The sequence below is a fragment of the Meles meles genome, chromosome 4 (genome assembly GCF_922984935.1).
Source record: "Meles meles chromosome 4, mMelMel3.1 paternal haplotype, whole genome shotgun sequence".
NCBI lineage: Eukaryota > Metazoa > Chordata > Mammalia > Carnivora > Mustelidae > Meles > Meles meles.
Window position 1 is genome coordinate 164,298,834 of NC_060069.1, and position 13,827 is coordinate 164,312,660.

The window sequence follows — 13,827 nt, forward strand, 5'->3', positions numbered from 1 at the left end:
CCGGGGTCTCACCACGGTGTCAACAGGGTCCTGGGACAAGGGGCAACCAGCAATGTCCCCACCACGGTCCACCCGGAAAACAAAAGGGACCCCCAGGGTGTCTCAGTCGGTGAAGCTTCTACCTTCCACTCAGGTCTTGATCCCAGGGTCCTGGGATCGAGCCACTGCTCAGTGTGAGGTCTGCTTCTCCGTCTGCCCTTTCTCCGCTTGTGCTCTCTCGCTCTTGTTCTCCCTCAAATAAATAAAAATCTTTAAAAAAAAAAAAAAAAAGGACCCCTGGTAACCGGCCGCTGCTGGGGACGGAGGCAACCCCTGCAGGTTCTCAGACAGTGACCCGCAACCACACTCCCTGCTGAGGGGCATGGGCAGGGTAAGGCCGTGAGGGTTGTGCATGGCTCCCTGCATGAGGGCCCTGCACGGCTGGACAGGCTGCGCACTGCTCCACCCAGCAGCTCCTCACAGTAGCTGGTTCAGGATGGCTTTGTCTGTGGTAAATCCGAGAGCCAACAGTCTCCCACCAGATGTGGGTCGAGGGCTTGAAGGAGGGGCTGCCCCTCCGGGAAACGCATGGCAGTCCCTTCCCTGGTGCAGGAGACTACGTAGGTGTCACCCTTTCCAGGGAGTTAAATGAACCCCTCCCCGCCCCGCCCCTCCACGTGCCCAAGACTGACTCCGCCTCTCTTGCTCCTAGGGAGACCCTGGCCCTGAGGGCCCCCGGGGTCTGGCCGGGGAGGTCGGCAACAAAGGAGCCAAGGTGAGTGAGGCCACTCGTCCTCTCGGGGCAGGCAGCCCCCTGCTCCCCGGCTAGAGGGGGCTACCGAGGACCCCTGGCCCCACCCCTGCCCAGCAGGGACACCCCCATTCCCCGCCCAGTTTCCAGTGACGGACAGCGGGCTCTCCTTTTTTCCAGGGAGACCGAGGCTTGCCTGGACCCAGAGGCCCTCAGGGGGCTCTTGGAGAGCCCGGGAAGAAGGTCAGTAGCAGGACACCCGGGAGGGCCCTATGGCTCTGGGGCCCACGCCCCTTGCTGCCCTTCAGTCTCACCGTCCCCCAGTGCTGCTTGGGTCTCCTGTCCCCAGGACACGGTTCCCATGACACACTCGGGCAGCAGCGCGGGAGGTGGCGGGGGGCACCCTGTGTACCTCACACGGTCATCCTGCCCTGAGGGTCCAGCTGCCCCAGGAGGGGCCGCAAGGGGCCCGGGAGTCAGGGCGGGGATCCTAGACGAGGTGACCCCGGTAGCCCGGTCCCCAGAGGACAGCAGGCGAGAGCGGTGGTCGTGCCGGGAGTGGTCAGTGCTTCTCTGTGCTGACTCTGCGTCCTCTCTGCCCTCAGGGATCTCGGGGAGACCCCGGCGACGCTGGTCCTCGTGGAGAGTCAGGACAGCCTGGTCCCAAGGTACGTTCCCTCCCGCTCTGGGCAAGACCGGCCTCGGGGGCCTGAGCCCCTGCTTGGCTCTCGGGTAAGGCTGCCAGGAGCATGGCAGGCTCCACTCCATTGGCACGGGGGATCCGCAGGGGCCGGGCAGGCCCTCGCGTTCTCTGCACGCGCGGCCCCCCACCAGCAGCCCGGCCCTGTCCGTCCTTGTCCTCGTCCGAGGCGCGTGCCAGCCTAGCGGCCTCCTTCCCCACCAGACCCTCCCTGATCTGACGCCCCCCCCCACAGGGGGACCCTGGCAGGCCTGGATTCAGCTACCCGGGACCCCGAGGAACGCCTGTAAGTCTTGGCAGGAGTTGGGGGGCCCTGGGAGGCCGTGACGGTTCCCACTAGTTCCTGTGAGGGCCTCGCTCCCGGGGGATGGGGCGAGGGCAAGTGGGCCTGGGGTCACTCATCGGGTGCAGAGCCCCAGAAATTGTCCCAGACACGGGCGGGTGGTGTGGCATTCACCCGCAGTGCTCACGGCTTCACACGATCGTGGAAACTGAGACCACCCTGGGGGGCAGGAGGGGCTCCCAAAAACCTCGGGTCCCCAGGGGAGCCAGCTCCACCCAGGGCCGCCCTCCGGTTCTGTGCTGAGTCTCGGTGACCTGTGCTTGCTTCCCAGGGAGAGAAAGGCGAGCCCGGCCCACCTGGCCCTGAGGTACGTCTGTAGAGGCCTCCGCACCCACCGGGGCAGCCTGCGCGCCCCTCACCCACCCCCGGCCCCGGGGAGCTTCCCGAGCTGAGCCCGGAGCCTGCTGGTCACTCTCCTGCGGCGTCCCCCCAAACGCTGCCACCGGCGCGGGCTCTTCTGATGAAGCATGCCCGGCCCGGACAGACTCCCTAGAGGCCTTGCCTGGGGCTGGGGGGCCGTGCCGAGCTCCCTGCCCCAGGCTGACCGGTGTCCTGTGTCCCAGGGGGGCAGAGGTGACTTTGGTGCCAAAGGAGAGCCCGGGAGGAAAGGCGAGAAGGGCGAGCCTGTGAGTACCCAGGGCTGAGGTCGTGGGGGCCGCGGTGTGTGCGGGGACGGCGCTGGGCTGAGGCCACCGCCCACCTGCTCCTCTCGCTCCTCAGGCAGATCCCGGTCCCCCTGGCGAGCCTGGCCCTCGGGGGCCGAGAGGATCCCCAGGACCCGAGGTAGGTCCGCGGCTGATGCCTCCAGCCCTCTGGTCTAGCCTGGGGCCATGCTGAACCTCAGGGTCGTGCCGGTGGAGGGATGGTGGGGTCAGTGCCCGGGGGGCAGGAGCGGCCCAGCCCAGACACGGGTCACTTCTCAGTGTCCCCCTTCCTCCTCCAGGGAGAGCCCGGCCCCCCCGGAGACCCCGGCCTCACGGTGAGTATCGGGCAGGGATGGAACCCGCGTCCCCCTCCCTCCCAAAGTGGGAAAGCAAGGGCAGCCCTGGGAGCTCGAGGCCGAGGCCAGCGGGAGCGCACAGACGTCCCGGAAGCCCCTCTCGGCCCGTCCGGGGCTCGCTTTCCTGGCCCGGGACTGACGCCCCGTGTTGCAGGAGTGTGACGTCATGACCTACGTGAGGGAGACGTGCGGCTGCTGCGGTGAGTCTCGGCCCCCACGGCGGCGGAGCTGGAGCCTCGTGTCCTTGGGGGCTCTCGTCCGGGGGTCGGGTCGTCCCTCTGCGTCACGCCCTCCCGCGTGTGCACCCAACTGCGGGCCCTGGGCGTGTGTCCTCAGGCCTGGGGTCCGCGCCTGCCCCTCGCCCTGACCCTGCACCTGGCCCGCAGACTGCGAGAAGCGGTGCGGGGCCCTGGACGTGGTGTTCGTCATCGACAGCTCCGAGAGCATTGGCTACACCAACTTCACTCTGGAGAAGAACTTCGTCATCAACGTGGTCAACAGGCTGGGGGCCATTGCCAAGGACCCCAAGTCGGAGACGGGTCAGCTGTGCCCGTGGTGGGCGGGAGGTCCACGCATGGGAGGGGGCTGGCGGGCGGACAGGTGTCAGCTTTGCTCAGGGCGGAGGGGTGCGGTGGGGGGGGCGGCGCCTGGAGGGGTGGGGCCGGGGGGGTGGGGGGGGCCGCAGCCGCACCCTCATGCCCCGCCCTCGGCCGCAGGAACCCGCGTGGGGGTGGTGCAGTACAGCCACGAGGGCACCTTCGAGGCCATCCAGCTGGACGACGAGCGCATCGACTCGCTGTCCAGCTTCAAGGAGGCCGTCAAGAACCTGGAGTGGATCGCCGGCGGCACCTGGACGCCCTCAGCCCTCAAGTTCGCCTACAACCAGCTCATCAAAGAGAGCCGGCGTCAGAAGACCCGCGTGTTTGCCGTGGTCATCACGGACGGCCGCCACGACCCCCGGGACGATGACCTCAACCTGCGGGCCCTGTGCAACCACGACGTCACGGTGACGGCCATCGGCATCGGCGACATGTTCCACGAGAGGCACGAGAGCGAGAACCTGTACTCCATCGCCTGCGACAAGCCCCAGCAGGTGCGGAACATGACGCTCTTCTCTGACCTGGTGGCCGAGAAGTTCATCGACGACATGGAGGACGTCTTGTGCCCAGGTGAGTGGTGGCCTGTGCAACCCGGTCCGCGCTGGGGAAGGAGGACCTGAGGAGGGCAGAAGGGGTAGGCGGCGTCGCTGAGGGCGTTCAGTCCCTGGTCTGGCCAGCGGATACTGACCGGTACCCCCCGGCCTCTCCTCTTGCTCCTAGACCCTCAGATCGTGTGCCCGGACCTTCCCTGCCAAACAGGTAACTCGGGATGGTGCCACCAGACTCAAGCGGCCCGGGGCTAGAGAGGAGGGGCCGCTGCGGGACCCCCCCTCTGGCGAGAAAACTTTAGATGGGCGACTCAGCCCCAGGACCCTGGCACGTCTGCGGAGGAGCTGGGAGCGAGGCTGGCCATCCGGAGCCCTCCAGCCCCTCCGAGCCCAGCGCGCTCTGGGCGGGTGCACTCCCGTCCGCGTGTGTGGCGGCGGCTGGTCTGGAGCGCGGGCTCACAGTGTCGGCGCCTTGTGGTGCCCCCGACCACCGCCCGGGAGGGACAGACACCCCAGAACCATCTCAACCACCCCCGCGGGAGCCCGGGACGCGGCGCACCGGGTGGCTGGTGAACAGCCGTGGAGGGAGCGAGCGGGCCTCACGCGGCCACCGGCGGACGCGCTCGCTCCCAGCCTCCGCGGCCTCGAGCTGCTGTCTCTGAAGCAGACCCTGGTGTGTGTCCGGGGCCCGGGCCCCTTGCTCGACACGGCGACTTCCGGGCTTCAGGCTGCTGGGGACACGCAGAAGCTGTCCCAGGGTACTGTGGGCCAGGGAAGGGGGCAGGATGCTCCGCGGGCCCCAAGCCGCCGCCCCCAGGGCTTTGTGGCACAGTGGCCGGAGTCCCGCCTGCCGGGGTCCCGGGACCAGCACTGGGCCCTCCGGCTGGGACATGGGCACCAGGCCTGGGTCCTCCCGGGAGCTGGTGTGGCGTGGGCCGCCGTAGCGGGCAGAGGCTGTGCCGGCCGACCCAGCGGGGGCACAGACAAGAACCGCAAGGCCCGTGCCCACACCGTCGCCGGCCAGGCGGAGTTGGCATTTCCGGGGCCGGCATGCTGGCTTCTCACGGGGCATCCGCGGGCCCCCGGGCAGGTCCAAAGGCGCAGAGGCCGCTTGAGGGAAGAACTGTGTTGAGTGGGGGCAGGGGTCCCCACACTTGTGCTGGTGGAGAGTTTCCCAGAAAATGGTCATCGCAGAGGTGCCACACCACGCGGCTGTGAGCTGCTTCAGTCTGGGCTCTGCCTCGGCCTCCGGCCCCTCGAGTCCTCCGGGGATGGCTGTCCGCAGTGCTCAGAGCTGCCCAAACCCCAGGAGCCAGCCTGAGCGCTGGGCCGGGGGGTCTCTGCTGGAGGCCGCACTGAGAGCCATACACCTGCCCCGCAGGGCACCCCGGTCACCCCACGGCGGGTCGCACAGTCGGGTTGGCCCCTCCGAGCACAGACTCCAGACCCTGACCCCTGGCGTCCAGGGCCCAGCAGGGGCCCAGTGTCCTCGGCCCAATCTCGGCAGGGGAGCTTCCGGTGTCTGACCTCTGAGCTCGAAGTCAGCCAAGGTTTTCCACCGATGAGCCTTGTCAAGTTGCTGGTCTCCCTCTTCCTAGTTACGGAGGACTCGTCCTGAGTGAGTGTGGGGCTCGGCCACAGGCTGCCTCTGCGGTTTGGGTTAGGACACTGTGGTTTTCTTCTTTGCCGTGTTGATGTGATGGAGGACGTTGGTTTCCGGAGCCTGAGCCGACCTTGCCGACCCGGGATAAATCCCACTTGCTCGCGGAGTGTAAGTCGTTCTGTGTGTGGTTAGGCTTGATTTGCTCGTATTCTGCTGAGGACTTCTGTGTCTTGCTCCTGAGAGGGGTCTGGCCGCAGCTCCCTTTCCTGTGATGTCTCCGTGGGTTTGGCTCTTAGTCTGACGCTGGGTGCTGGCGTGTGACCTTGCTTCCCTGCGCCTCCAAGACCCGACGGTGCAAGGGGGTGACCTCCCAGGAGGCCCTTGCCCGCCTTCTCCCAGTATCTTCTCCGCCAGACTCACAAGTTTATCCTTTAAAGTGACAAGAATCTCCAGGTTTCTTAGACGTTGTGACCAGAGAGGAAGAGAGCAGAGGTCACTGGGGAACGGCCCGTCGGGGGCTGGGTGTGCTGCTCCACATTTGATTCCACAGACCGGGCTGGATGGGTGCCGCTGGCTGGGCATGACCCTGACCTTCTGGGCCACACAGCCCCGTCTACCCAGCGGCCCAGCCAACCCTAGGCTTGGATCTGGCCAGAGGGCAGCTTGCTTGGTTGGGTCAGAGCCATGACAGTTCTGGGGAACCGCAGAGCTGGCCGGCAGCTGAGGCGGTGAAGGCGGGTCCTGGAGAGCTGCCGCGGGCAGGGGGAGCCCCAGGGGAACCTGAGCCCCGCCTCCCTGGAACAGAGGCAGAGACTCTCCGGGGCAGGCGTGCAAAGGAGAGGCACAGAGGGCCGGTGTGGGCCGGGGTGGGGGGTCCGTGCGACCAGGCCACCTGGCTTGGCTACCTGCCACCCCCAGAGGAGAAAGCAAGCCCCGGGCCCCTTGGGCAGAGGCCGTGGTGCACTGGGAGCAAGGCGCCCGCGGGGTCCGGCCTGCGCTCCCAGGGGGGCCAGGAGAGAGAGCGGGAGCCCCGAGGTGGGAGGCACAGCCGCTCCTGGGTCCTCGAGGGGCCGGTTCTGGGCGGGGGACGGAGGGCATCTCGAAGAGCAGAGAAGGACTGATCATTTTAAGCTTTCTGGAAACTGTTCTGAGGGGGCCCAGGGACCCACCTGCCCGTCACAGGGTTGGGGCCGGAACAAGCCAGGTTGTCCCGACGCAGGCAGTTTTCCTGGTCAGGCGTAGTGAGTGGGGCTGGGGTCCCCCAGGGGCGGAGCCTTGAGCTGCTTGAAGCCGACCCCGAGACCAGTCAAGTCTCAGCGCCCCCGTGTGCGCCAAGAGTCTTGTGGGGACGCGGAAGGTGCCGCTGGCTCCCACCCCCGCGTGAGCTCCGGCCCCGCACGCTGACAGGGGCGCCGCAGCTCCCCCCCAACCCCCTTGCTGAGCCCGACAGCCGTCCTCGCTGCGGTCCTAAGTCACCCTGGAAGAGAGAGGCGCCTCTGCTCTCAGTACGCTCAGCCCAGGAGGGCGGCGGGAGGCCCGCTCGTGCCAGCTTAGTCCCTTAAAGCCTTCTCTGGATGCCCCCGCAGATGGACCGCGGCCTGGCAGCGAGCCCCCGGTCACCTTCCTCCGCACGGAAGAGGGCCCCGATGCCTCCTTCCCCAGGACCATCCCCCTGATCCAACAGTTGCTAAACGCCACGGAGTTCACGCAGGACCCGGCCGCCTACTCCAGGCTGGTGGCCGTGCTGGTCTACACCGCCGAGCGAGCCAAGTTCGCCACAGGAAGCGAGCGGCAGGACTGGATGGAACTGTTCATTGACACATTTAAGCTGGTGCACAGGGACATCGTGGGGGACCCCGAGACGGCGCTGGCGCTCTGCTGAAGCCGCGGAGGCCGCCCGCGGGCAGGACTGGCCCGAGCTACCCCACCCAGCCTCTTAGCGACCCGGGCGGCCGACTGCACACGAAGGGGCCTGAAACAACAGAAGTCTATCGTCTCTCAGTCTGGGGCCGAAAGTCCAAGGTCCAGGGGTGGCGGAGTCACACTCCCTCCAGGGGCTCCGGGGAGGACCTTCCTGCCTCCTCCAGCTCCTGACCCTGCAGCAGGTGTCACGTGGTTCCCTCCTCGGAGCCTGACCCTCCTCCCTCTCATAAGGACCTTCTGGTGGCGCTTGGGGCGCACTGGAGAATCCGGAGTCGTCTCAGGCTCGTAATTTAATTCTCCCCCCGTCTTTCTTTGCCCTGTAAGGTCACGATCAGTCTCGAGGATTAGGACACGGGCATCTTCGGGGAGGCCATTGCTTGGCCAAAACACAAGAGAGCCTCATCGTCCCCGACTCCCGGCTTCCCCGCAGCCCCGGCGCCTGCCGCCACCCCTGGTTTTGGCGTTGGGGAAATCTGCCCCGAGGCCAGCGTCCCTACGCGTGTCTCTGCTGGTGGTGACTTGGGAGCGCAGGGGCACCCAGATGGCTTGCTAGACGTGGATTTAAAGCAGAAGCTGTTTTTCATCTGCACAGCCGACAAGACAAGCTACGTCATTAATATAAGCTTCTTAAAAAAATCCTGCCTGCTGGAAATGTGGCTGCGCCCGCCTGTGGCCTGGCCGCCCTCAGCTGCTGTGACACCCTAAACATGCTATAAAAGCTGGAAAAGCGTGAAAGCATTGCTGTAGTCCCGTGGCGTGCTGGGTGACGTGCTGTGGCCGGGCCCGGGCTGAGGCCCTGCTGGTCGGGGCCGGGAGTCAGGACCTTCTCCTTGATGGGGTCCACACCCTCCTGGCCCCAGGGGTCAGCAAACTGGGCCCCATATCCCAGAGTGGGGCCCACAGGGCTGAGAAGCTGGACGCCAGCAGGACGGCGGGCTCCGTCCTCCCCTGGCCCGGCAGCGGTTGGAGGTGTGGCCTCACGCAAGGCCGCGGTGGAGGGGCCGGGCTGCATTCTGCGGGGGGCAGGCCACAGTCCATGTGTGTGACGAGTGGGTTTCCAGGCTGTGCTGGGGCGCCCACGTCCCCCAGATGCTGCCTGGTAATCCAGGGCGGTGGCCCCCCAGGTGGGAGCAGGGTTCTCTTCAGCTAACAGAATCGTGGGGGCCGCGTCCGTGCTCACCGCCCACCGGGGAGATGTCCAGTCCGAGGACACAGGCTCAGCTCCCCGCTGCTCCCAAAGCTGGGACAGACGCAGCCCAGCCAGTGTCGGGCAGCTCTGGGACCACAGGGAGGAAGGGGGTCATGGCCAAATGTGGGTCCTCGCGTCCTGGGGGCTTCAGGACTGGAGGTCTTACGAGATCTTCTGGTGGGTTACAAACGCAAGGACAGCTTCCCTGACCCTCCGTCCCACCCCTACTGCGGACTGTGGCCTTTTTGGGGTCTCCTTCCTGCCCAGAAGGGCCTGGAGGAGGTGACTGGGCAGAGAAGGTGCTTGGGGGGTGGAAAGAAGCCTCTCAGCCTTCAGGTTTGGGGCATACCCTGAAGAAAGCAAAACCAGCCGAGCCGGCGACAGGTTCCCCGGAGCTGGGGCCCACCCCTGGCCCACTGTGGTGGGGGCCCCGATGGTGGGAGCCTTTGGATGCAACCCCACAACCCCGGGGGGTTCTAATGGCTCCAGTGGGGGGGTGTGCACAGAGATGGGCACAGGGCACAGCCAGGGCGGGGTACCAGACGGTGCCAGGGCCTGGAGTGGCCAGGAAGGGGCAGCAGGGGCAGGGCCCGGCCAGCAGGGCCTCACCCAGGTCACCTGCCCACCAGCCCGTTTTGCCCCCAGAGCTGTACGTGGCCCAGTGCACGCAGCGGCCGGTGGACATCGTCTTCCTGCTGGACGGCTCGGAGCGGCTGGGCGAGCAGAACTTCCACAAGGCGCGGCGCTTCGTGGAGGAGGTGTCTCGGCGGCTGACGCTGGCGCGCAGGGACGACGACCCGCTCAACGCGCGCGTGGCGCTGCTGCAGTTCGGGGGCCCGGGCGAGCAGCAGGTGGAGTTCCCGCTCACCTCCAACCTGACGGTCATCCACCAGGCGCTGGAGGGTGCGCGCTACCTCAACTCCTTCTCGCACGTGGGCGCGGGCATCGTGCATGCCATCAACCACGTGGTGCGCGGCGCGCGGGCAGGGGCTCGCCGCCACGCCGAGCTGGCCTTCGTGTTCCTCACCGACGGCGTCACGGGCAATGACAGCCTGGAGGAGGCCGTGCACTCCATGCGCAAGCAGAACGTGGTGCCCACCGTGGTGGCCGTGGGCGGCGACGTGGACGCGGACGTGCTGTCCAAGATCAGCCTGGGCGACGCGACCGCCGTCTTCCGCGAGAAGGACTACGACAGCCTGGCCCAGCCTGGCTTCTTCGACCGGTTCATCCGCTGGATCTGTTAGCGCCCCTCCCTCTGGCCCCTCGCCCCTGCCCCTCGCCCTGCCCCGGACCCTGCCCGGCCAACCCCGGCTTCCAGCCCGCATCGCGCATTCCCAGCCCCGGCCCTGCCTGCACCCTGGGCTCCCCAGCCCCACGGGCGCGTCCTCCTATCCATGGTGCTACTCAGACTCATGCAGAGGTCCCGCAGGCTGCAGACCCCATCTCCAGGTGCGGGTGTGAAGTCAGGAAAAGAGGACCCGCCCCACCCATCCCCAACTTCTCCAGAGAGTCCCGTCTCCCTACGCTCCTGTCCCTCTGTCCACACCCTCCCCTCTCCGCCCTCCCTGGATCCCAGAGGCTTTGCAGGGGCGCTGTGGTGGCCAGTGCTCCAGACCCGCATGGGCAGCTGGTGGTTCCTGGCCTTCATCGGTCCAGCCTCGTCCCCGGACTCCTCAGCCCCTCCGGTGCCCTCCAGAGGCTCTCTGGGCCCCGCCAGCTCTGCTGGGCTTGCTCCCAGGTCTCTGCCTGGCCTTTGGAGGTCCCCTGCCAGGCCGAGCTGTGACAGACAGCAGGCCCTGCACGTTCCTGTCTGCACACGTACAATAAAGGCTTTCAACTGCCACCTGCTCTCAGCCTCCTCGTGTCTGTGCCCACCAGGGAACCCCACAGGCGCCAAGGAGACATTCCGACCACTCATGTGCCCCCAGGACTGCTCACGGTGCCCCACCCGACCCGCTGTCCCAGGCGCAGACTGTGACTACAGGCGCTGGCCCCCTGCACCACCCCACATGTCAAGGCTGGACGTCCTCAACCGTGGGACCCACAGCTGGCCTTGCGCTTAGAAGAACGCTGTTGGGTCAGTGACGGTCCCTCTAGCCCCAGAGTAAGCCAACGTGCTTTCAAAATGTTTGTGGGAGGAGGAGTTAAGGTGAGGAGTAGGGACCCTGATTTCATCTGGTGCCCCCCCAAGTCCAGCTGGACAGTTTTCACACGGTTCCGAGCTCCTGCACGACCAGCGGGAGGTCGGAGAAGGAACTGCTGCCGTCCTACGATCAGGAAAGAGCCTTTCCGGAGCAGGGGAGCAGCTCCCCGAGCCCGCGGGGAGGACACCTGAGAACCAGCGCCCCAGGCCCCTCCCCCAAAAGACTGGCAGGAACCGCGGACAAGGTCACCATCACGCAGACCGCGGGTTCGGCTCTTAGGGAAACCAAATACAGCGTTTGTGATTTTACCGTTCTCTAGTCTTCCAGTTCTGTTGGTTTCAGATATTATTTTATCAGTTCTTTTTTAATTTTTATACTGTTTTTAATTTTTGGTTTCCTTTCATTGTATTTTGGTTTTGTATATACATACTTTTTTTTTTCTTTTCTATTTTGGGGTCTAGTTTCTTTTAACAAACAGACCAAAATACACCCAGGATCTAGCTTACTGTTTTGTTCTGTTTTATTTCTTGTTTGACTTTTTCTTCTTTTGTTTCTGTTTTCTTCTGGGTTTTGTTTGTATTTTTCTGTTGCTGCTATTTTTGTCATTTCTCTCTCTTTCATCTTTTCTTTCTGGACATAGTGACAAGATAGAGACTCTCACCCCAAAAGAAGGAGCAGGAGGCAGTTCTCATAGGCAGGGGTGCGGCCAACATGGAGACAAGTAAGATGTCAGAATTCACAACGGTGATCACAAAGATATGAGCTGGGCTTGAGAAAGGCACAGAGAGAAATTGCTGGAGAAGTAAAAGAACTAACATCTAATGAGGCTGAAATTAAAACACTGTTACTAAGGTGCAGTCCAAACCTCTTACTGCTGGGGTAAGCGAGAGGGTCAGTGACCTAGACACCACACAATGGAGAAGAAGGAAGCTGAGAAACAGAGATAACGACAGAATCACGAGGGTAGAATTCGAGAGATCAGTGATACCCAAAGTGAAATAATATTCGAATAATAGGGGTCACAGGAGAGGAGAGAGGGTGCGGGGGCAGAAGGCTTGTTTGAACAAAGTATACTGGAGAACTTCCCTAATCTGGACAGACATTCGAGTTGAGGAGGCACAGAGAGCCCCCTCAAAATCAATAAAAATAGGTCAACACCCCAACATATAATAGTGAAACTTGCAAATCTCAGAGACAAATAGAAAATCTTGAAAACAGCTTAGGACAAGAGGTCCTTAACCTACATGGCTAGAAACATCACGTTGGCAGCAGACCATCCACAGAGACCTGGCGGGCCAGAAAGGACTGGCGTGATACACTCAGAGCACTGAATGAGAAAAACATGCAGCCAAGAATACTCTCTCCAGCGAGGCTGTCATTGAAAATAGAAGGAGAGATAAAGAGCTTCTGGGACAAACAGAAACTAAAAGAATTTTCAATCACCAAAGCAGCCCTACAAGAAATATTGAAAGGGGTCCTGTAAGCAAATAGAGAGCCTAAAAGTAACATAGACCAGAAAGGAACAGAGACAAGTAACGGTCACCTTACAGGCAACACAATGGCATTAAATTCATATCTTTTAATAGTTACCCATAATGTAAATGGGCTAATGCCCCAATCAAAAGACACAGAGTAACAGTAAATAAAAAAGCAAGACCCAAAGAGATTTCCTTGTGGACCCAAAGACACCTCCAGATTTAAGGTGAGGGAGTGGAACACCATTTTCCAGGCTAATGGACCTCAAAAGAAAGCTGGGGTGGCGATCCTTTTATCAGACAAATTAGATTTGAAACCAAAACTGTCGTAAGAGATGAGGAAGGACACTATATCATAATTCAAGAGTCTGTAAGCTCAAACAGTTGTAAGTATCTCTGCCCCTAACATGGGAGCAGCCAACTATATCAACCAATCAATAACCAGATCAAAGAAACACATCAGCGATAATCTTATAACCGTAGGCGACTTTAGCGCCTGCCCTCACCGAAACGGACGGGTCATCTAAGCAGACCAGCGAGGAAACGACAACTTTGAATGACACGCTGGACCAGAAGGACTCCGAGGTCAGCAAACCGCCATGCTTGCTTCTCCCAGACGGGCCGACAGGAAAACAGGGGTCTGGTCACCACGGAGCAGGGGTGTGGGACTTGGGGGGATTATGTGACAGGGGAGGGTCACCCAGGACGTGGTCATAAATCGTTGAGCTGTTGGTCATGGTTTCTGAATGTTTCTTACATTTCACAGTGAAATGGTTAAGAAAATACGGGAAAAGGATGAGTGAATAAAACCCACTTTGAGTAGGAGTCTCTCTAAATGCTGGTAAGAGAGGTGCCCCTGAGAAGCAGAATCGCAACCCAGCCCGGAACCTGCTCTCATCACGCACGAGGGAGGACTTAGGGATGTGCGTTCGCGTGTGCTTGTGTTTGCTCACGTAAGCATGGAGTCGGACGAAAGAACACAGCGACTGCCGGAGGAGGCGTGACGGGCCCGGCGGGGACGGTCGGGCGAGGCGTCCCCATGGAGTCCGGGTCAGTCCAGTCTGGGAGCACGTGGCACGTTGCCCATATTGGAAAATGAAACCAGGAAAACCTCAGCCTGTGGCTGGCGGTGGCAAGGCCCTCTTGGGGCAGAGCCTACCCACACTCCCTCGGGGCTCAGAGCCCCCGGGGTGGCATTGCCTGGGGAACACGGTAGCTGCACTCAGCCTCCCAGGGGCCCCCGACGGGGCCGGACCCAGCAACCTCATGCCCCAGCCCTGCTGCCTTCCACCTCCTGGAGCTCCCACCAGGGAACCCCGGGCCGCTCTCAGCCACATGGTCGGCTTCGCAGCAGCATCTGAATCTGGAGCCAGGGCTCCCAGCGCGCCGTGTCCCGTCCCCGGCCACCGGGCCCTCTGGGGGTGCAGGAGGCAGAGGGGCTGTGGGCTGGGAGACAGGGGAGCCGTCCTGCTGGGACCCACGTCGCTGGGTCTTGGCCCCCTGGACTTCCGCTGTGAGAGGAGCTGTGGCCGGGGTCCGTTCGTCCTGGGAGCCCCAGGTCTGATGCTTTGTC

At 63.2% G+C, this 13,827-nt stretch overlaps 1 protein-coding gene across 2 annotated transcripts in view; it reads left to right on the plus strand.

The window, feature by feature from the left end:
* Positions 1–10,478, plus strand: part of COL6A2 (collagen type VI alpha 2 chain) — a 32,145-nt gene extending 21,667 nt beyond the window's left edge. The window contains exons 16-28 of one of the 2 annotated variants that reach the window (XM_046002396.1): positions 692–754; positions 911–973; positions 1,336–1,398; positions 1,666–1,716; positions 2,045–2,080; positions 2,337–2,399; positions 2,494–2,556; positions 2,717–2,752; positions 2,928–2,973; positions 3,160–3,312; positions 3,490–3,942; positions 4,093–4,131; positions 9,281–10,478. In XM_046002396.1, the coding sequence (XP_045858352.1) occupies positions 692–754; positions 911–973; positions 1,336–1,398; positions 1,666–1,716; positions 2,045–2,080; positions 2,337–2,399; positions 2,494–2,556; positions 2,717–2,752; positions 2,928–2,973; positions 3,160–3,312; positions 3,490–3,942; positions 4,093–4,131; positions 9,281–9,879 (1,728 nt within the window). In that variant the 3' untranslated portion in view covers positions 9,880–10,478. Of the gene's footprint in view, positions 1–691; positions 755–910; positions 974–1,335; positions 1,399–1,665; positions 1,717–2,044; positions 2,081–2,336; positions 2,400–2,493; positions 2,557–2,716; positions 2,753–2,927; positions 2,974–3,159; positions 3,313–3,489; positions 3,943–4,092; positions 4,132–7,109; positions 8,454–9,280 lie in introns of those variants that run through there. The other variant, XM_046002395.1, reaches the window with a different exon arrangement.
* Positions 10,479–13,827: the final 3,349 nt, after the last annotated feature.